Source organism: Bubalus bubalis, chromosome 14 (assembly GCF_019923935.1).
Source record: "Bubalus bubalis isolate 160015118507 breed Murrah chromosome 14, NDDB_SH_1, whole genome shotgun sequence".
NCBI lineage: Eukaryota > Metazoa > Chordata > Mammalia > Artiodactyla > Bovidae > Bubalus > Bubalus bubalis.
Window position 1 is genome coordinate 4681833 of NC_059170.1, and position 20972 is coordinate 4702804.

The 20972-nt window shown below is 55.6% G+C and overlaps 1 protein-coding gene across 3 annotated transcripts in view; it reads right to left on the bottom strand.

Moving 5' to 3' along the window:
- Positions 1–20972, bottom strand: part of BCAS4 (breast carcinoma amplified sequence 4) — a 56940-nt gene that overhangs the window by 14919 nt on the left and 21049 nt on the right. For 2 of the 3 annotated variants that reach the window (XM_044927533.1, XM_025263285.2), the window contains exons 3-4: positions 16756–16857; positions 10668–10802 (exon numbers count right to left, since the gene is read on the bottom strand). In XM_044927533.1, coding sequence (XP_044783468.1) covers positions 10668–10802; positions 16756–16857 — 237 coding nt within the window. The remainder of the gene's footprint in view (positions 1–10667; positions 10803–16755; positions 16858–20972) is intronic. The other variant, XM_044927534.1, reaches the window with a different exon arrangement.

Here is a 20972-nt window from a genome sequence, read left to right on the forward strand (position 1 = left end):
GTGGTTGGCAGAGATCTGGCATCAAAGGAGTTAAGCCCGGCCCAGGGGCTGCGGAAGAACGGGGTAAAGGGCTGGGGTTGCCCACGAGGTGGCTCCTGGAGCAGCCAAGGCCTTCAGGGGAACAGAAGTGGAGACTTAAGGGGAGGAAGAGCCCAGCACAGAGGGGGATGGGCGGGCTGGCCTCCAGGCAGAAGCTCTCTAGGTCTACCGGAGCAGAAGCCCGGGGTACGAAGAGACAGCAGCCAGGACAATACCGGCAGGCCGGGCCACGCTGTCCAACCCACCCCACCCACAGGCTCTCGAGAACAACAAACCGGGGTGGGTTGGAGGCTGAGCTCCCTTTCTGGGGCCTCTTGGGGGGCCCGAGGACAAGCCGTAAAGGCTTCCCACCACCTGCCCATTGCCTCTGAAGTAGCTCAAGCCGCCAGTGGGAATGGGGTTGGGAGTGAAGGCAGGGGTCACAGAGGACCTCCGACTGGCACTTTTTTTTTTAATTGAAGGATAATTACTTTACCATATTGTGATGGTTTTTGCCATCAACACGAACTGGCAATGGGTACACGTGTCTCCTCCCTTTGGAACCTCCTCCTGCCTCCCTCCCCACCCCATCTCTCTCGGTTGGCACAGAGCGCCAGCTCTGGCTTCCTGCATCACACATCAAACTCCCACAGCCGGCTTCACCTCTGGCAATGCACACGTTTCAGTGGTATTCTCTCAGATCATGCCACCCTCCCCTTCTCCCACTGTGTCCAAAAGTCTGTTCTTCCTGTCAGTGTCTTGTTTGATGTCCCACACATAGGACTGTCAGTACGGTCTTTCTAGATTCCATGTATATATATATATAAATATACGATATTTGTCTTTTTCATACTTCACTCTGTATAATAGGCTCTAGGTTCATCCACCTTATTAGAACTGCCTCAAAAAAGTGTTCCTTTTTATATCTGAGTAATATTCCACTGAGTACATGTACCACAACTTCCTTATCCATCCGTCGATGGACAGCTAGGTTGCTTCCATGTCCAAGCTATTGTAAACAGTGCTGCCGTGAGCACTGGGGTACATGTGTCTGTCTCGATTATGGTTTTCTCAGGGTATATGCCCAGAAGGGGGGTTGCTGGCTCATGTGGTAGTTTTATTCCTAGTTTTTTAAGGGGTCTCCATACTGTTCTCCATAATGGTGGCACCAATCTGCACTCCCACCCACAGTGTAAGACAGCTCCCTTTTCTGCACACCCTCTCCAGCACGTATCGTCTGTAGACTTTGCGATGCTCTCAACATCCCCTCGAGAGCCCTACCTGGAGCTGCCAGTGCTGAGAGCAAGACCCCTCCCCCGGCACGGTAAATGAGGCCCCGTTTCCGAGTCCTCCGATGGCTTGCAGTGCCTCTGTCAAGCTGTGTGACCTTGGCCAAGGCGCTGAACCTCTCTGTGCCTCATTCTTCTCATCTGCCAACAGGGCTAATAATAGTTTCTACCTCAAAGGGCGTTTTACCCAAATCCTCCCAAAGTGCTTAGAAAACAGTAACTCCTCAATGAATGCTGGAGAATGGCATTATTTATTACTGCCCTCTGAATTTTTTTTTCTTTTCAAATTGGACTATACTTGATTTTCAGTGTTGTCTTTGTTTCTGCTGTACAGCAAAGTGAATCAGTTATACTATAGCTGTATCCATTTTTTGTTGTTTTATTCTTTTCCCATATAGGTCATTACAGAGTATGGAGTCGAGTTCCTTGTGCTATACAGCAGGTGCTTATTAGTTATCTATTTTACATACAGCAGGGTGTATATGTCAGTCCCAATCTCCCAATTTATCCCTCCTCACCTTATCCCCTGGTAACCATAGATTTGTTTTCTACACCCACAACTCTACTTCTGTTTTATAAATACATTCATCTGTACCTCACCTGTTTTTTTAGATTCCACACATAAGTGATATAATGATGCGTCTATCCATGTGTCACTTATTCACTCAGTATAACAGTTTCCAGGCCTGTCCATCTTGCTGCAAATGTCAGGCCCCTCAATTTTCTTAAACGATGTCATTAGCTTGTGAACAGCCCAAGTGTACAGTTGTACAACACTGCGTTTTTTTCAGTGTTCAATGCATTCAGTTTCAAAACATGAGTATTTAAACTAAACCACAACTGTGGAAGCCAGTTCTGGTTTGATTTTTAATTCCCAGCGACCCTCAGAAACTATCCAGCATACTTCTCAGCCCCTAACACGCGTGGCTTATCATCACCCAGGTGACCAGGCTCAGTGGAGATGCTCAGGAATGCCTCCTGGCCAGATAGGGACAGATCTCTGGGGCCACACTGGGCACCGGCCCTGAGACCAGGCCCCTGGCCCACAGCCTCCCGATTCTCCCCAGCGACTGCTGTCGCCTGCGTCCTGCCTGCCCACCACCCCTCCTCATGCACACTCCTGGGAGCGGTGCCCGGGGCCTCTGGAGCCAGGTCCAGCCAGCCAGGAGCCGCCAGACACAGGAGGGGACACGGCAGAGCTGGGCCACAGTGCTGAGACCCCCGGCCCAGGTCACCAGGGGATGCCTCCCACGCGGGGGCTCAGTTAGGTCCATCCCTGCACTGGCCACCTCCCTGCTCTGACTCCTCACTCCATTGAAAAGCCAGGACTCCCCACTCTTCAACTAAGTTTCCCCGGTTACTTATTAGGACTCTCCAAGTAACAGGAACTTTGGCCTTGACATTACAACATGACAAGGTGTGATGGTATCAGCCAGAACAGGCACCTGGGTGAATTTACTGCTTAATGAGACGTGGCTTATTTTCCTGGCAGAAAGCTGACCATGAATGGAGCCAAGTTCAAGAACTTCCCAGGCTCCTTAGGTATTACAGGATCACACTTTCTGCAGATGCCTCAACCCCAGCTACAGGCAGCACAGGGGTTCCCGCAGCAGGAGGGGCTCACCCACTCCACCCATCACATCACCTGCAACCTGCACTCATGGATGGGAGCTGCTGGTGCTCTGCTGGGGCCTGCCTCGCTCAGGACCACCGTGCCACCAAGTGCCAGGCTGATGCCACACATAGGGCACCATTCCCTCCCACAGCCCTTTCCTGGCCCCTCTTCCCCTGCTTTCTGCCATGCACAGGAGCCCGAAGCACACACCCCACTCATAATTCTCTGCTGTAACGCCCACCTCTGGGTTCACTCTCCAAGGTGAGTGTGAGCTGGGGCAGGGACCAGTGGCATCACTTCTGCACCCGTTAGTGCCCAGCTCACCCCCAATATCACTAACAGCGCCCCCACCAGAGTCTCCCGCACACTAAGCACATCTCTGCAGGACCACCTCCCCCCCCACCTCCAACTGTGGCCCCGCTTCAGTCCAACAAGAAGCCCCGGGCTCTGAGGACAGGAGGCGTCCTTGGGGCTGCCCAGGCAGCAGACGCAGACCAGACGCACAGCCGGCCTGCCCCTCCAGTCCCCACCGGGAGCCCTCTCGGGCCCACAGCCTTTCTCTTTCCAGCTGAGGAGGGAGGGTCCCAGTGAGAGCCCTAGGGAAGCTGGACAGACACCAAGGCTGGGAGGGGCTGGGGACAGGGGCAGGGTGCGGGCTTGTGTGTTGGCGCAAGGAGAGACACGGGCGGCGGGCTGGAGACCGGGCTCCATCCCGGGGTCAGGAGGACCCCCAGAGGAGGGAATGGCAACCCACCCACTCCAGTATTCTTGCCTGGACAATCCCATGGACAGAGGAACCTGGCAGGCTACAGGCCACAGGGTCACACAGAGTCAGACACGACTGAGCGACGGAACACATGGAACAGGTGGATGGACATGAAGATGAACCGAGCCACGGCCGGCAGGGGAAGATCAGGGGACTGGGGAGCCCAGAGGAACGCTGCCTGGGGCAATCTAGATGGCTTCCCAGAGGTGCTGATGCTCCACTTATCCTTGAACGACAAACAAACAGCACCCCGCAGGGAGCAGGCAGGGTCTTCCAGGCAGGGGACCAGCATGAGCCAAGACCAGAGACAGTGTCCACCAGGCCCAGGGAGGGCCACGAGGCAGCACTGGGCTCAAGAATGTTCACAGGGGGCAGCCCCGATGGCGGTGCTGTTAGGAGACAGGGCACTGTGTCCTGCCGACCACGGAGAAGTTGGGGTGCTCCCACGTGGGCCTCATCAGTAAGCCCTGCCCCAAATAAACACTCCTTTTTGTGGAAAGGAACTTCCTCCCCGCTCAAAGGCGAAAACAAAAATGTAACACTTAAAAAAAAAAATCTGATTCCCAAAGCAGCCAGCCAGGAGCCCTCTGTCCCTCCCTGGCACCCTTGCCACCAAATATCTGTACTCAAGATCCGTTAACGTGTGAGTGCTGAGGAGCTCGTGGACAACAAGCTGCTGGGGGGACTAACCCAGCCCCCCTCGCCTCCATTGCTGCGTTAATGTCTGCCATCTGCTCGGGCTGCATTTTTCCCCCCACCCCGCAATGGACCACGGGGCAGAGGAGGCGAGGCCGCTCCAGGGCCGGGAGAAGGCGCCAGGGGATCTCCTCTACCTTCTTTGTGCGGCCCCGAGATAGAGGCCCAGCCAGGCCGGGCCTCCTTCCGGGAATCACCCCTCCAGGGGGACTGGGCACAGCGAGAGGGCGGGGCAGGGGGCCCCTGCCTCCCCGGGGCGGGCGGGGCGGACGAGCTGGGGGCGGAGTGGGGGGAACGGCGGGGGGCGGGGCAGCGCCAAGCCTGGCACCGAGGCCGCCTGCAGGCGGGCCTGGCAGGGCAGCTCCGCCCACAGCCTCCACCACCTCCAGAGAAGCCCAGGAGGCGGCCCCGGGCCGCTGGGCAGACGTGGGCTCTGTCCGGCCCAGCTCTCCACTGCCTGGGGACCACCCCAGGGCGGACCCAGGGGGAGGGGGCCTCCAAGGGCCATGGACGCCTTCAGAGCATCCACTGATTAACGTTTATTAAACACCTACTAGGCGCTCGACCCAGTAGGAAACTCAAGTGCCCACAGGCAGGTAAGGACAAAGGGTGATGTGGGCCAGTCGGTGGCTCAGCGGGGATGCTGCTCGCGGGCCCAGACCTCTGCTTTTTCTTTTTTATATTTTTATTTATATTTTATTTGGCTGCACCAGGTCTCAGTCATGGCACGTGGGATCTAGTTCCCTGCCGAGCGATCAAACCTGGGCACCTCTGCATTGGGGGTGCAGAATCTTAGCCACCAGACCACCAGGGAAGTCCCCCTTCTGTTTTCTCAAGAGAAGCCAGAGGTCTACATTCTTATGTAAAATTTCCTTTTTTAGATGCTGGCAGCCAATTGAAATTTAACATGTACATATACCAAGCTGGCCAAAGAACACATGTTGGTGAGGCAGACTGGGGGCCCAGGGACCTCCAGTTTGCAACCTCCACCATCTAGGCTGTGGTTCCTGCACTTGGGAAGATCACAGAGAGAAGGGAGACACCCTGAACAAGGTCAAAGCTGGGTCATATCTTGTCTCTGCTGCCTACGCTGTCTGACCCTGGGCAAGTGAACAGCCCTCTCTGAGCCTCAGGTCCCTTTCTCAGACGATACCCTTTACCTCTGGGGCTATTATGGGAAGTTGAGACAAGGCACAGAAAGTCCTTCATGAAAGTACTCAACGCGCTGTGCTGTGCTTAGTCGCTCAGTTGTCTGACTCTGTGCGACCCCATGGACTGCAGCCCGCCAGGCTCCTCTGTCCATGGGATTCTCCATGAGAACGCTGGAGTGGGCTGCCATGGCCTCCTCCAGGGGATCTTCCCAACCCAGAGACCAACCCAGGTCTCCCACATTGCAGGCGGATTCTTTACCATCTGAGCCACCAGGGAAGCCCGAAAGAACTCAATACAACTACCATGGTTTGGAGCTGGAGTAGACGCCCAATAAAACTCCAGGTTGCTCATCATGCTGCTGCAGAAAGCTGAGGGCCCCTGCTGGGGCTGGCGCAGAGTGAAGGAAGACGCCACGAGCTTTCCCCTCATCCCTGGTCCCAAATGCCTCTGAAGTGGGGGGGGGGTGCCAGGGGACCTCTGGGATACCGGCCATCAGCCCCAAATCCAGAGCTGGGGAGTGTGCTGGGTGTGACCCAGGGCACAACACATTTTTTTCCCCCTCAAATGTTTAACAGTGAGAAAAATTAGTTGCTGACTTTTAGACATTACAAGATTCATATAAAACTCCACATGCCCAGCGTCTGCCCCCAAATAGGAAAATCTGGCCCTCCTTGATCCCGTTTCTGCAAAAGCTGCTTCTGAAATTCGCTACCTCTATCATTAAGGCACAGGCTCTGCAATTCGCCACAGTCTACACCATTCCCTACTGTGTCACACCTGGCGGAACACACCCATTTGTGTTACAGATCGCCCCGTGGGCAGGCGCGGGGCGAACAGGTGCGTCGGGCAGCCCCAAGTCGTGCCCAGGCCACAGTCCACCCCGGCAGCCTGCTCTGTGTTGCGTCAGGACTTGGCCCCAAGTGGTTTCGCTCTTAGCCAGACAGCCTTCTTTGGAAAACGCTATACTGTTATCCATCGGGAAATTAATCAAAATGACACCTCGTGAACAAGATGTTTTGGTTTGGCGGAGAACAAACAGTGGCTGACAACAAATTAGTGAGGCTGCTCTGTGCCTCTGGGTGCGGGCGCTGAGCGGAAGGCCTGGCGTGGTCAGGACACCATGATGGGCGCTCGGCCATCACCAGGACCTGGACCTGGGGGGCACGGCGACCCCTGGCATGCTCTCCACGTCCCCTCCAAGGCCACACGCCTGCAGCTCCGTCTCACTTTCACTCCCACATGTGCCTGAAACGATCTCCAGATGTGAGGGGCCCTGTGTGCGCAGGCAGGGGGGCCGCCTCCTCAGGCAGGGTCTCTGGGATCATACACATGCCGGGAGACCTGTGCGCCTCCCCCGAGAGCCCCTGTTCTCTTCCAATTGGACAAAGGCCCCGAGACCCGGCAAGGCAAGGGTCTCAGGGAGCTCCGGGCACAGCATGCAGGGTTTCCAGGCCAAGGAACTGCAGTCCTAACAGCTGAACTCTGAAGCTTGGAGGGCATGCCTGTGCCCGGCTCAGCTCTTGTGGTCAAGTCTAAACAAGACAGCGCTGACCCCGAATGCCAGCCTGAGCTCAGGGTAGAGAATGAGCCCTGGAAACTCCCTAAAGCAGCGCACATCTACCCAGTCACTCCCTGGCTCCGAGCCCTCCCAAGGCTCCCTGCCGCCGCTGGACTAGTGCTCGGGCCCCCTGTGTGGCCCGAGACCCCTGCTTTTGTCCAGGCTGCCCCCCACCTCGTCTCCTACACCCTTCCCGGCTCCCCACACGGGACTCACTGCTGTTCCTCGGGACCCAAGCTCATCCCACCCCAGAGCCTCCAGGCCTGCCATCCCACTGCTGGAAACATCCCTGCTTTTGACTTCAGCCTTCTCTCACTCACCATCCGGGTCTCAGTTTACGTGGCCCTTCCTTAGAGGTCATCCCTCAGAACGAAATGTCCGGTTACTGAAGTTTCTGAGGATTTGGTCATTGCCTCTATTCTCCCACTGGACATGTGCTTCCTGAAGTAAGAGGTCACGGCTCTCTCCCAAGATAACGAGGGACAGATTCAAGCAGATTCCTATCCTGATGCTCAGCTGTGTAGCCCTGGCTAAGGGACTAAACTGCTCTGTGCCTTGGTTCCCTGGCCGGGGTTAACACTAGCACCTCCCTTGTGGGGTACTGGGGCTGAGAACAGCAGCTGGCATTGCAGGGCCTGCTCTCTGTCACCACCATGAAACCTGCTCACCCCGGAGGGCCCAGGCACTCTGTCCTGAACCATTATTTAAAGGCGCAGCTGACTTCGCAGACCCACCAATGCTCGGAACCCTCCGTCTGAGAGTTCTGGACTCTTTCTTCTTTTTCTTCCCACTGCTTTAGTGGAGGAGGCCCTCTTCATCGCACATCAAATCGAAACCAGTTCTCTAGCAGGCAGACTGTTTCATGATCAAGACCATGATAACCGACAGGTAAGCGATCTGAGGCCTGCAGAGGCTAAGAGACTCACCCACGGTCACACAGCTAAAAATTGCCGTAGCCAAAGAGAGGCGTGATTCTGAGTTAGAGGTTTGCAGCATTCTAAGAATCAACATAAAAGCTCAATGGGAAACTTCCCTGCCATACAGCATGGAAACACGAACCTCTGTACCACGAAAATAGTCATGTGTGCGTTAGCATGAAAACTGAAGCCTAGAAGTGTGTACATTCTTACGTCTGGGCACAGAGGCTAGCCCCTCACCCCCGTCTGGGCACTGACCGCACACTTACCCGGTAGTTCAAGTCGGAGACCAAAGGCCCAGCCTTAGGGGGGAGTGGGTGACGAGGAGGGACACTCAGCTGGCATCCCTGGGCTGGCCCAGGCCTTGGCCAGCACCGAGTCACACAGGCAGGGGTGCAGTGGGGCTTTCTGGCCCCACTGCTAGTGTGTTGGGAGACCCTGGCCCCGTGCCCTGCGCCCTCCCTGACCTCCCCACTTTAGCTGCAGAGTGAGGGAGAGAAAAGATGCAGAAAGGAGGCCAGGAGGGCAGGTGGCGCTGGCAGAGTTAGCAGAACTGCAGACCCAGCCACTCCCCACCCCTCTCCTTCCCCAGGACGCCTGCTCCAGCAGATGGCCAAGCAGGGAAGGGGCAACCCCCCCCAAAAGCCCCTGCCCAGCTCCAGGGGGTGAGGGCGGAGGGCCTCCTGCCTGAGCCCCTGGAGGGAGGCCCCCCGCTGATGCCCCTGCCTCCGGGAGGGCCCGGGGGCAGCAATGAGCAGCCCATTTCCTTTGAGGGGGTGGGCTTCCAAAGGAGTTTGGGCAGGACCCTCAGCCCAAGAGCCCCTGCCCCGCGTCAGCCCCTCACTGCATGGGGCAAGGAGGGTGAGTTGGGGCAGGAAGGCAGAATTTGGAGGGCTCCTCGCTGCCGGAGGGGGGGGGGGCGTGTGGCCTCCGAGGGTGAGGGCAGTGGTCAGTGAGGCGTCCACCTCGGCAGGAATGGAGGGGAACCAGCTGGACATAGCGTGAAACCCTGGCTGGGTGGGTTCTTCCAGACAGAAGAAACAGGGACCCACGTGGGGGCTCTTCAAGGACCCCCACCCCAGACCGCAGCTGCAGCGGTCGGAACCGGGCTCAGAGAGACCCAGTAGGACCAGGCGCTGCAGTGCACCAGCTCCGCAGGTTCAAATCGCAGCTCCACCACGTTCTGGGTGGGCAAGCGGTTTGACCCTTCGGGGCCTCAGCTTCCTCATCTGATGGCTAGCCCTCCCTCACAGGATGGGCTGCGAGACCCGGCAGGTCTGGGCCCCAGGGCGAGCTGTGACGACTCTGTATCTAGAAGAGCCCCTGCAGCTGGCGCCTCAGGTGCAGATGCAGCCCTGGAAACCCTCGGCTTTGCACTCGCGTGTGAGCACACCCGCCCGCATCCCCTGGACCACACAAAGCCCTCCCGGGGCCAAGATCAACACGCCAGGGTCGCTGAATGACTCACCAGCCCTGGCTGGGACGCGTTTCCTGGAACAAGTCACCACAGGTAGGGCTAGGGGGCCCCCCGAGTCTGGCAGAGATGAGAGGGTGCAGGTCCCAGCGTGTGTGGCCACACCCCGATGGGATCCCGCAGCAGAAGTGGGCACGGGACCCCATCCCACAGCCCCTCGGGCGTGGGTTCCAACCCCAGCACTGACTTCAGCTGCCTGACCCTCCCCTCCAAGCCTTGCCACTAAAGGAAGACACTGGTGCCAACCACAAAGGGAAGCCCCGCGGGTTACAGAAAAAGACCGTAAGGCACAGAGACCAAGGACCCGGCAGGCCCCAGGTTAGGGCACCTGCTGCAGGCAGCAGGCAGCCAGGGACCTCTGCCCTCCCTCCTCCGTGGTGCTTCTGAGCCATCAGTGGGCAGAGCACCGTGTGAGTGGGGGGCCCTGGTGCCCTGCAATAGTCACCATAACTTAAGGGAGGGGAGGACCAAGGAGGCTGCTCCCGACTTCACTGTCATTGGCAGGCAGAAGAGAAGCATTTGTCCAGAGAGTGCACAATCCCAGAGGGCTTCTCAGAGGAGGTGACATTAACTTGGGCTCTAAGGAATCAGTAAGAATTTTGAGACCATGAACTCTGATGCCACAATCCAACTGCTACTGGCTTTGGGCCAGTCCCTCACCTGGAGGCAAGCAGGTAAGCAGCACATAGCAGTTTTCCCACCAGTATAAGGGGCACAGTGACCCTTCCTTTTGCATAGGGAGAAATCCAAGGAAGTAGCAGTGTGGGAGGGAGAGGCCTTGGCCAGCTGTGGGCTCGATGCCCCTCCCACTGTGCCCCGCCCTTCTGGTCTGCTGGAGGGTGATTTGTGCCCTGGGAAGGGGAACCCCACCTGAATGCTGGAAATGGCCCTGAGCCTCAGATGCGGAAGGAAGGGCCAAGAGCTGTTTCTAACCAGCATGGGAACTCCAGACAGACCCGTGCTTAGCAAACAGCAGCATTTACTAAACGGTGGATGAGGGGGCGGGCAGCCATGGCACCACCAATCAGGGAACACGGGGGCACCCCAGGGAGGGTCTGCAATGCCCCAGCCAGACGCCGCTTCCTGTCTGCAGAAGCCAGCCGTGCCCTTTGAACTCCCGTTTCCGGTGCCCCTCTCCCGGCTCCGGGGTCTGGGAGGGGGCGGGGAGGTGGCGATACTCACGTTCCCGAGTGCTGGGAGCCCCGAGGAGCCCAGCCACTTCCGCAGGGCCTGCGAGAGGGCCCCGTGGTCCCGCTCGGCCTGGAGCACGTGGGCCTCCAGGAAGGAGACGTGTCGTCTGACCATCTTGACAAAGGCCTGTCGGGGGAGCGGAGAGACTAGATGCCACGGCTGCCTCCCTCGGCCGCCAGCAGCTACTGCCTCCAGCCTCCCTCTGGCCTGACCAACGGGCGCCAGGCTCTGGGAGACCTCAGGCTCGCTGGTGCCTTGCTGGGAGCACCTTCAGAAACCCTGACGGTAACCGTGACGCCCCCTCCGCCCCGGCCAGGCCGAGCCTCCACTCCTATCCTTTCCCCTTCTCCCCCTAGTGACCCTCTGTTGAGACTATTTTACAGAGGGGAGAAACCAACGGTCAGAGAGGTCGGACCACCTACCCAAAGTCACACAGCCAGGCAGCAGCAGAGAGGAGACTCAGGCTGCACGGCCTTCTTTATGAAAAATGAAGTTTTCCGAAATGGCTCTCTTTTGGTTTTTTAGTCACACCCATGAAGCTTGCAGGCTCTTGGTTCCCCGACCAGAGATCAAACCTGTGCCCCCAGCAGAGTTAGCGTGTAATCCTAACCCCTGGGCCACCAGGGAATTCCCCAAAATTGCTCTGTTTAATATTTGATGGGTATTGGGGAGTCTCACATTCAGAAACCGCCAAGGGGTAGGCAGATGACAAGCGAGTGAAACAGGCTGAGAACAGGCTGGGCGAGCTGAAATACCAGGTCCCTGGCCCCTGGGGGTCACTCAGCTTGGGGCTCTACTGCAGAACCTCCAGCGTTGAGAAAAGAGAAGGCCGGGGTCAGACCCGCTGGACTAGACCCAGGATCTACCACTCACTGGTCGTATGCCTTTTGCCAGGTTACTTCATTTCTGTTACCCCCAATTTTTTTTATCTGTGAAGCAGGAATCATAACAGTATCAACCCTGCTCAGCAGTTTAGTGCTCAGGGCATATTAAGAGGTCAATTAATGCCAGATAACATCATTTAAAAAGAAAAAACAGGACATTCAGATTCATGAAAAATGTCTAGTTTTTAACAACGTTAGCAATAACTCCAGAGTGTCTAAGACAAGGCTGTGCGGCCCACTTGTTTGCGACTCCTGGCGTGCCTGTGTGCCGGGTGCACGGGCATTGGCATCTGTGCCTGCGTTTGTGTGCCTGTGTGCCGGGTGTGTTCACGTGTCACGTGTGCATGCACTGCTCGTACACCTGCGAAGGCCGCCGAATGTGGTGACTCCAGGTCCATCTCAGACAAGCCTCCCCTCTGTGGGCCTCTCTGCTCCCAAAGGAAAATGTAGAAGGTTTTCTTGCACCAGGAAGAGGCAGGAGACCCTCTCGGCGCCAGGCCCCATGGGGCAGCCTTCCTTCCGCAGACGGAAAGCCCCAGGCCCGCCCGCCCAGCAAGGCCCAGCACCGCTCTGCCCTCTCTCCCTGTGTCCCACCCAGGCCTCCCTCTGGTTCCTCAAAAACTCCAGCCTCACTCTCCTCGAGGCCTTTGCAGCAGCTCCCTCCATGCCCGGGCACCTCTCTCTTCTCCATGGGTGAACCCTGCTTGTCTCCCAGGCCCAGGGTCCGCTGGGCCCTCCACAGAGGGGCCGTCCCCGACCACCTAGGCTAACGCGGCCCCACCGCAGAGCTGCCCAGGCCCGTCTTCTTAGCTCTCCTCTCCCTCTCAACTTCCTGTCTGCCGGTTCGGGGGCCATCTCCTTCCAGAGTGAGTTCTGGGAGAGCAGGTGCTGAGTCACTGCTGTTCACAAGGCCACGACCGGGGCCTGCTCAGCTGGATGGCGGAGGCAGGAATGCATGCGCGCGAGTGGATGAATGCGCACAGGAGAATGCACGTATGCACGGATGAAGGCGTGCACACGTGAATGAAGGCACACACACGCGTAATGCATGTACATATGAATGAATGCGCACATGCATGAAGGTGTGCACACATGAATAATGCACGCATGTATGAATGCACACACAGGAATGAATGCGTGCATGAGTAAATGAATGAATGACTGCATCCTTAGCAAAAAGACACTGGACGAGCCCAGGATGGCAGCAGTGTTGTGTGGCTGCTGCCCTGTGGTTCTGGCAAGGGCAGAGCTGAAAGGCTCTGAATAAGGCACTTCAAGTGTGGGTGTGTGTGCTGGGTGGAGGGGGAGAGAGGAGCCCTGGGCCGGGCCGCTTCCCCTGGCCTCACCGGCTGGCACATCTGGCTGTAAAGCAAAGAAGAAGTCCTGCAGTCCCTCCCTGCAGCCGATTCCAATTTTACGCTCCCTGCGTTAATGCCGCTGTGGTGGGGAGTGTGAGGGACGCGGAGGAATGTGCGCTCACGAGGTCTGATCCGCCTCCAAAACGCCTGCCAGGGAGGGCAGGCCGGCCAGGCCGCGGCCAGGGAGAGACCGAACCTGGCCAGGAAAGCTGACAGGGGCAGTGGGACGACCCTGCCAGGCATCCACACGGAGTGGGGAGGAGAGGGCACAGGAGGAGGCAGCTGGGGACTGTGGCCACCCCTGGGAGCAGAGGTGACTTCCACGTGATTGTCTCCACTGTGAAAATGAGCCACTTTTATTATCAGAAGCGTGGGAAGGAAGAAAGGAAGGGAAGGAGGAGGGGGAGGGGTGAGAGAGACGGGACAGTCACATGGTCTAAAACACAGGTGTGTGAGTTCGGCTGTGCCTGAATCCTTGTGACAAAGGCCCCCGGGTTCAGAGCAGGGCCAGGTCCAGAGGGGGGCCAGCGCCCAGCATTGAGGAGGGGTCCGGAGCAGACTTCTGTAATCCCAACTCCGCCACTCCCCAGCTGTGTGACCCTGGGCAAGTCCCATCACCTCTGTGCCGTAGCCACTCTATAGAACAGGACCAATACCAGGACCTCGCTCTGCCACAAAGGGTAGGCAAGCTCTTTCATCTAAAGCACTTAAGAGTCCCTGGCTCACAGCGGTGGCTCAGTAACTTGGTTTTTTCTGGCCTGAGAAGTCACCCCCACGGTTCTCAAGCCTCCCGGCCCTCAGTGGGTCACAGTGATATGGGAGCAGAGTGGTCCTGGGCTCCCTGGAGCCCCCAGCTGCTGGGCAGAGTGATGAGCAGGCACTGGATCCCGGCTCTCAGCCTGTGGGCACCCCCGCAGTGACAGCCTGCCTTCCCCGAGCACCTGCAGGATGCCAGGGGCCAACCTCACACCCTCACGACGACACACCCCACCTAGAGGAGGAAACTGATGCGAGAGGGGAGTGAGTGACCCGCGTCACAGACCTAGGACGTCCCCAGGGGCCCGGCGGATAAGGCTCTGTGCTCCCAGGGCAGTGGGCACAGCTCTGATGCTGGGTCAGGCCACTAAGATTCCGCATGGCGCAGTCAAAAAAAAAAAAAAAACCCCAAACAAAAACCCGTCTCCAAGGGGCAGATCTGAGCCCCAGGCGGTCCAGCTCTGGAATCCATCTGCCTCAGCACAACACTGGGTTCTGATCAGGTCCTATGTCTTATATCGCACATAGCTCAGCGGGAAATACGAAGTCTCCCATTTGCCTTGAAATCCATGACCCTATTGGACCAAGGTAGTTTTTCTTCTTTTTAACTAGGGCCCAGTTGCAGAGAAATCTCTGTATGCTCTAAGGAAAACAGCAGCCCAGAGGGCTGACAGGAGGCAAATGCCACCGGGCCTCGATGGTAGCAGACTCTAGGTCAGAGTGGGGGCTGTGGCGGCCTGAAGATTCACACCTCATGGGAGGGGAGAGTTGCTTCTCAGCTCCAGCTGTTCCCAGAGGATAAGGAGGAGTGGCTTGCGGTTGGTCTTCTCATCCCTGGCTGTCCAGGGCAGTCCTGGGCCCTGCTGGCATCTCCCAGGCTCCTGCGGCTCAATTTCTCCAGCCCCGCTCTGGTCATCACCCGCCTCGCCCCTGTAACCTGGCCTTCCCAGATCCTTCTGGTCCATCATCTTGCTGCCCAGAGCCCAGAGCCTCCCACCGCCGAGCCTCTACCCCGGCTGTGCCCCCCAGCTCCTTCCACTCACCCTCCAGGGCCTGTAGCATCCACTGCCCATTCCCTACTGCCCTCCAGAGCACGTGCCTCTGAAGTCACCCTTGGTGAATGTGGCCAGCAGAGTAATGACCCCACCCAAAGGTCCCCAGCCTCATTCCCAGAGCCTGTGAACATATCACCTTCCATGGCCAAAGGGACTTGGCAGGTGTTAAAAAGATCCTGAGCCAGGGAAACTGTCCTGGTAATCGTGGAGGTCCTTATAAGACGGCATCAGGAGACTCAGGGGAGGACAGAGCCTGGAAGATGCTGTGCTATGGCTCTGAAGTTGGAGGAAGGCGCCATGAGCTGGGAGATGCAAGCTGGCAAAGGCCAGGATGGGAATTCTCCCCCAGAGGGAGCCGGCCCTGCCGACTCCTGCTGCCACGGTTCAGACTTCTGACCTCTGGACTGTGAGATGCTTAATTCGTGCTGTTTTAAGCCGCTCCGTTTGTGACAACTTGTCACAGAAGCCCCAGGAAACACAGTGGTCATGCTCCTGCTGTTTCTCCTGGCGGGAACCACAGCCTTGAACTCTGTCTTTCCCACTGTGAGGGCCCGCAGCGGCATCTAGTAGGTCCTCAGTAAGCGTCAGAAGACTGAATACTAAGGGAAAATGGGGCTCGAGCGGTGGGGTGGCCCAAGAAAGGCCAGAACCAGGGCTGCACATCTTTGCATTTTTCTGTCCTCCTTCAAACGTGTGGAATAAAATCCAAATGAATCAGCTATTCCAAGGGCAAAGTTTTAATTATATTCCTGCCTCCTTCTCTGCTGACAAGAATGTTAATTCTCCGCGAACTCCAGGGCCCACTGCTGGCTCCCTTCCTGGGCAGACTGGAGGGGCTCACGTCCAGTCCAGGCACCTCTGCTACACTGCAGGCTCTTCCAGCCTTCCGGTCTTTCACTGCACAAGGAGCCAGGAGCCTGAGCCAAGGGCCCCAGTTTGAGGAAAAGCCTGGGCTCTCATGGATGTGAACTGAAGCCCCTGCTTCCTGGAATCAGCTGTGTGATCCCTGGGAAGTGGGTGACCTCACGGAAGTCCTGCTCCTCCTCTGGGAGACGGCAAGGGGAAGGTGCGGACTCGCAGTGCAGCCAGGAGCCACTGAGACACCACGCACCTTGGCCCGGTGCCCACAGATAAAAGGCAGGTGAACTACGCCCGCAGTGAGGCAATAGGGCAGGGTGGGGACTATGGGGAAATACAGAGCGCGTGCCCTGTCTGAGGGGCAGCTGCACCAGTTCTACCAGAATGCAGCCTAGGGAGTGGAAAGGTTCAGTTTCTCAACCTGGGTCATCTTCATGTGGGTGTTTATGCGTGTGTGTGCTCGGTCGCTTCAGTCGTGTCTGGCTCTTTGCAACCCCATGGACCCCACCAGGCTCCTCTGTCCATAGGATTCTCCAGGCAAGAGTACTGGAGTGGGTTGCCATGCCCTCTGCCAGGGAATCTTCCCAACCCAGGGATAGAACCTGCGTCTCTTGCGACTCTTGCATTGCAGGCAGATTCTTTACCACTGAGCCACGGGGGAGGCCTCCAAGGGGGTTGATACATGTTAAAATTCACTGAATTGTACACTTATGATGTGTACACTTTATGTATTTATACCTTAAAAAGTAAACAGAACAAACTATTTAAAGAAATACAGAGTACTGAGAACTTCTACATTTCCGAAAGCCGCTTAGGGATGTTTCTTGCGTTCCAGTCGTTAGGACTCCGCACTTTCACAGCCGTGGCTCAGGTTCAATCCCTGGTCTCACAAGCTGTGTGGCAAGGCCAAAAATAAATAAATAACAAAAAGCAGCTTGAAATTTAGGTTTTTATAGAAAGTACCCCAATTTTAAAATGAGATTCCTTATATAAATTCATATTTTTTATATTTTAAAAATACAATGTAGGTCCCTTTTTGCCACCCACCCCCTCCACTGGGTTTAAGGCCTAACACTATCAACGCCAGATCAGCATCTTGGGAGAGAGGACGGGAAGAGCCAGAACAAGTCCACAGACTCACAAAGAAAGTTAATTACCCTCTACTCACCTCCAGCTGGTCCACTTTGGCGTAGATGCCACGCATTTCCACCACCTTGGCCTTAAGGAGGGGAATGTTTTCTTCCAGGATCTGTGAGGTGTCGCTCCTGATCTGCATGGAACAGGACAGCTCGTGAGCCCCTCTGCCCCGGCCCCTGCTTCTGCCTGCTCTGGGGGTGGCCAGGCTCTGTAGAGACCTTGCCAGTGGCCGAGACACCGAGTGCCACCCTGCCCAGGGACAGGCTCAGGAATGACCCTGAGTCCCAGGTGGGGACTGATGTCACTGCCCCTGGGGACCCAGACCCAACCAGGTATGATTTACTGAGCTACAAATTAATTGGGCTTCCCTGGTGGCTCAGATAGTAAAGAATCTGCCTGCAATGCAGGAGACTGAGGTTCGATCCGTGGGTTGGGAAGATCCCCTGGAGAAGGGAATTAATTGGTTCCTGCAAACATCTAAAACAGCACCAGCTTCAAACTAAGTATCTTTATTTTATTAACCACTGAACTGAACCAAATGGAAAGAATCAAAATCTTTCCCCTAAATTAAAGTTGAGCAAAGTCAAGTTTTTGTTCCACTGAAACTAATACTGGAGAGGCTTGCCATTCCCTTTTCCAGGGGATCTTCCCGACCCAGGGGTCAAACTCAGGTCTCCTGCATTACAGGCAGATTCTTTACTGTCTGAGCCACTGGGGAAGCCCTAATGAGAATTAATAATAATCATTAACTGCTTCCAACATGTAGCCACTGTGTGAAGTATTTCCTGCACATCATGTATCTCATTTAAGTTTCTTCTGCTTGGAAGGACCCCAAAAGTGACTGTGAAGTTTGGGAAGCTGTAGTTCGTGAGCACTGAGATTGGACACTTAAGCCTCCATTTTCCTTCAGAGCCAAGAGGACACGTCTAATCCTTAAGTGTGTGTGTATGTATATGTGTGTGTGTGTGTTAGAGAGAGATACAATTTCCATGTTACCACGACCTCATCACGCAGAGGCAGTATACATATGACTCTCAGGTGCTAAGCAGCATCCAGATCCCCTGCTGCTGCTGCTGCTAAGTCGCTTCAGTCATGTCCAACTCTGGAGGAAGCCTAATGCTGATTCCCAGGCCCCTCCAAGTCTGGTCTAGCTTGTGTGGGGTCAGCTGGCAACCTGTTTTCAGCCAAGCTCCAAGCCTACATTGGAGCTTCCGTAGGCACCTGCATTTGTCAGCTGGAATAGGCAAAAATGCTCAATATCTTCCTTTGTTCCCCCAGGCTGAATGTCTAGAGAGAAGTCTCTCCCTCAGCAAGACTAGTTCAGTCCAGTTCAGTCGCTCATTCGTGTCTGACTCTTTTCGACCCCATAGACTGCAGCACGCCAGGTTTCCCTGTCCATCACCAACTCCCAGAGCTTGCTCAAACTTATGTCCATTGAGTTGGTGATTTCATCCACCCATCTCATCCTCTGTCATCCCCTTCTCGTCCCTCCTTCAATCTTTCCCAGCATCACGGTCTTTTCAAATGAGTCAGTTCTTTGCATCTGGTGGCCAAAGTATTGGAGTTTCAGCTTCAGCATCAGTCCTTCCAATGAATAGTCAGGACTGATCTCCTTTAGGATGGACTGGTTGGATCTCCTTGCAATCCAAGGGACTCTCAATAGCCTTCTCCAACACCACAGTTCAAAAGCATCAATTCTCTGGCACTCAGCTTTCTTTATAGTCCAATTCTCACACCCATACATGACTACTGGAAAAACCATAGCTTTAACTAGACGGACTTTTGTCAGCAAACAAGGCTAACCTCAGGAGAAGTTGCTAAGACACAACGAAGAACAGGAAACTCATGGCAATCAGGAGCACCAGGATCAAAGGCAGATCTTTTTTTTTCTGCTGATTTCTAAAGAGGGGAAACATGTGAGCATCAGGAGGGACTGGTCCTAGCAACCCATGGGGTGAAGGGAACGTGGCAGAGAGGAGATTCAGGGACCGCTCCCTGCCTTCCTCCGGATCTGCAGGAACTGGAGGGTCGAGGGTCTGTGGGCGGAGCAGGAAGACCCCTGTCCGCAGAGGCCTCTCCACTGGCTGAGAATGAGGGCAGCGGAGAACTGTCCACTCCTGCCCGAAAGGCAGACTGCAGGTCCTTGAGGAGGAAATGGAGGGCGTCTGAAACAACCCCAAGTCTTCCCCTGGGCTCCCCAGTAAGCTGGGAACCAAAAGGCAAAAACCAGGGAGGGCGGGACACCAACACCCAGGAGCATTCATCACGTGAATGATGAACAGCAGGAACTGTTCACTCTTCAACCTCATTGCACAGGTGATGAAACAGAAAAACCACATCATCTGGGCAAGGTCACAAAGCTGCAAAGTGGGAGATGGTCGATTCTTTGGGTCTGAGGCCACCCGCTTATACCAGACATCTGCAGATGTGTTCCAGTGGGCCCATGCAGAGCCAGCCTGTGTCACACTTAAAGCCCCAGAAGTACAACCAAGCTAGGTGCCAAGATCTAGAGTTGCAGGCATTCGCCTTAGAAACTCAGATTTCTAGCTTCTTGTGAAAAACCAGAGGCCCCAGCCACACTGAGCCCATGTCCCACGTGGCAACAATCAGCTGGAGCCAGGTGACAATGGCCTCCTTGGGTTAACCACAGTCCCCACCACTCCCAAAAGTCTCCCCAACATGGTGTCCGTGGCCACACCCCACACTGTATCATCTTCTAGGGGAGCGGGAGAAAAGGAACACATTTCTTTTCTTACATCCAACCCACTTCATATCATCACATCACAGACATCTGAGTTCATGCTTGGGCCTACTGCTCAGAAGAACAAAGATGGCAGGGAAGAATCAGTACTATCTGAGCCTCTGCTGGGATGAACCTCCAGCCAGGATTATGGACCTGGGAGCCTGTCATCTCCACTCCCCAGAGCTGGTCTCCGGAGCCCAGAAGTCTGGGCAGCGGATGCAGGGGGTTATCACAGAGCAAACGCGGCTGTCCTGGACGAGGCAGGGCCCAGAAAGGAGAGCCAAATGCACTTGACCTAAGAACACATGCCAATGCCAAATGCAGCTGCTGGGCCGAGGCCAACAGGAAGTTTTCTCTATTTACGTGAGAGAGGGGAGAGTCCGCTCCCTGCCAGAAGGTGGGCCCAAGGCCACTGGGGTTTCGGAGGGCCCAGACAAGCTGCCTAAGCCCCCGAGGGCACTAAGCTGAGCAGCCTCACAAATCTAGTTTCTGTGGATAAACTCATCGGTGGCATGACCCTCTGGTGCTTTGAAATTGACGACGCCGATGACCTCAGTAGCTGCTATTCATGGGTCACTTAAGACATAGTAGGCACCGTGCTAAGCAATTATTATTAATTGAGTGCAAATGATACACAGTAGAGAGCCCAGGCCTTAGCCAACAGCTTGACGAATTGGTACATGTGTTTACATCTGTGGAACCAGACCAATGCATGGAACACCCCTTGCTCCATAAGACTCCCTCTAGCCTCCTCCCAGTCATGAGCACCCTCCCAAAGCTAACCTCTATCTGACTTCCATCACAGGGAGTGGTTCTGCCTGTTTTTGAACTTCAGATTACGAAGCTCCACACAGAAAGTACTCCTGTGTCCGGCTTCTTTCTCTCAACAGCATGTCTGTGAGAATCACCCGTGTTGTTGTATATGGCTGCTCATTCTCTTCCATGGCTGTGCATCCCAGTGTATGAATAAACAACAGCTTATTTACTCAATTCTTTTTACTTTTCAGCAATGCCACAAAGCTTGTGGGATCCTAGTTCCCCAGCCAGAGATTAAACCCGAGCCCTTGGCAGTGGGAGCACCGGGTGCTAACCTTTGGACTGCCAGGGAATTCCCTATTTACTGGTTTCTACTGCTGACTGGGGCTTCCCTGATGGCTCAGTGGTCAAGAATCTGCCTGCCAATGCGAGACACATGGGTTCCATCCCTGGGTCAGGAAGATCCCCTGGACAAGGAAATGGCAACCCGCTCCAGTATTCTTGCCTGGAAAATTCCATGGACAGAGTATCCACGGGCTACAGTCTATGGGGTCACAAAAGACTCGAACAACTAAACAACAGCTGCTGACAGATACTAGGGTTGTTTCCAGTTTAGAGTACAATGGACAAAGCTGCCATGAACATTTATCTGCAAGTCTCCGAATGCTTGTTTTCACTTTTCTTGGGTTATTATCTAGGACTAGAACTGCTGGGATGCAGGGTAAGTGTATGTCTGACTTTATAAGAAA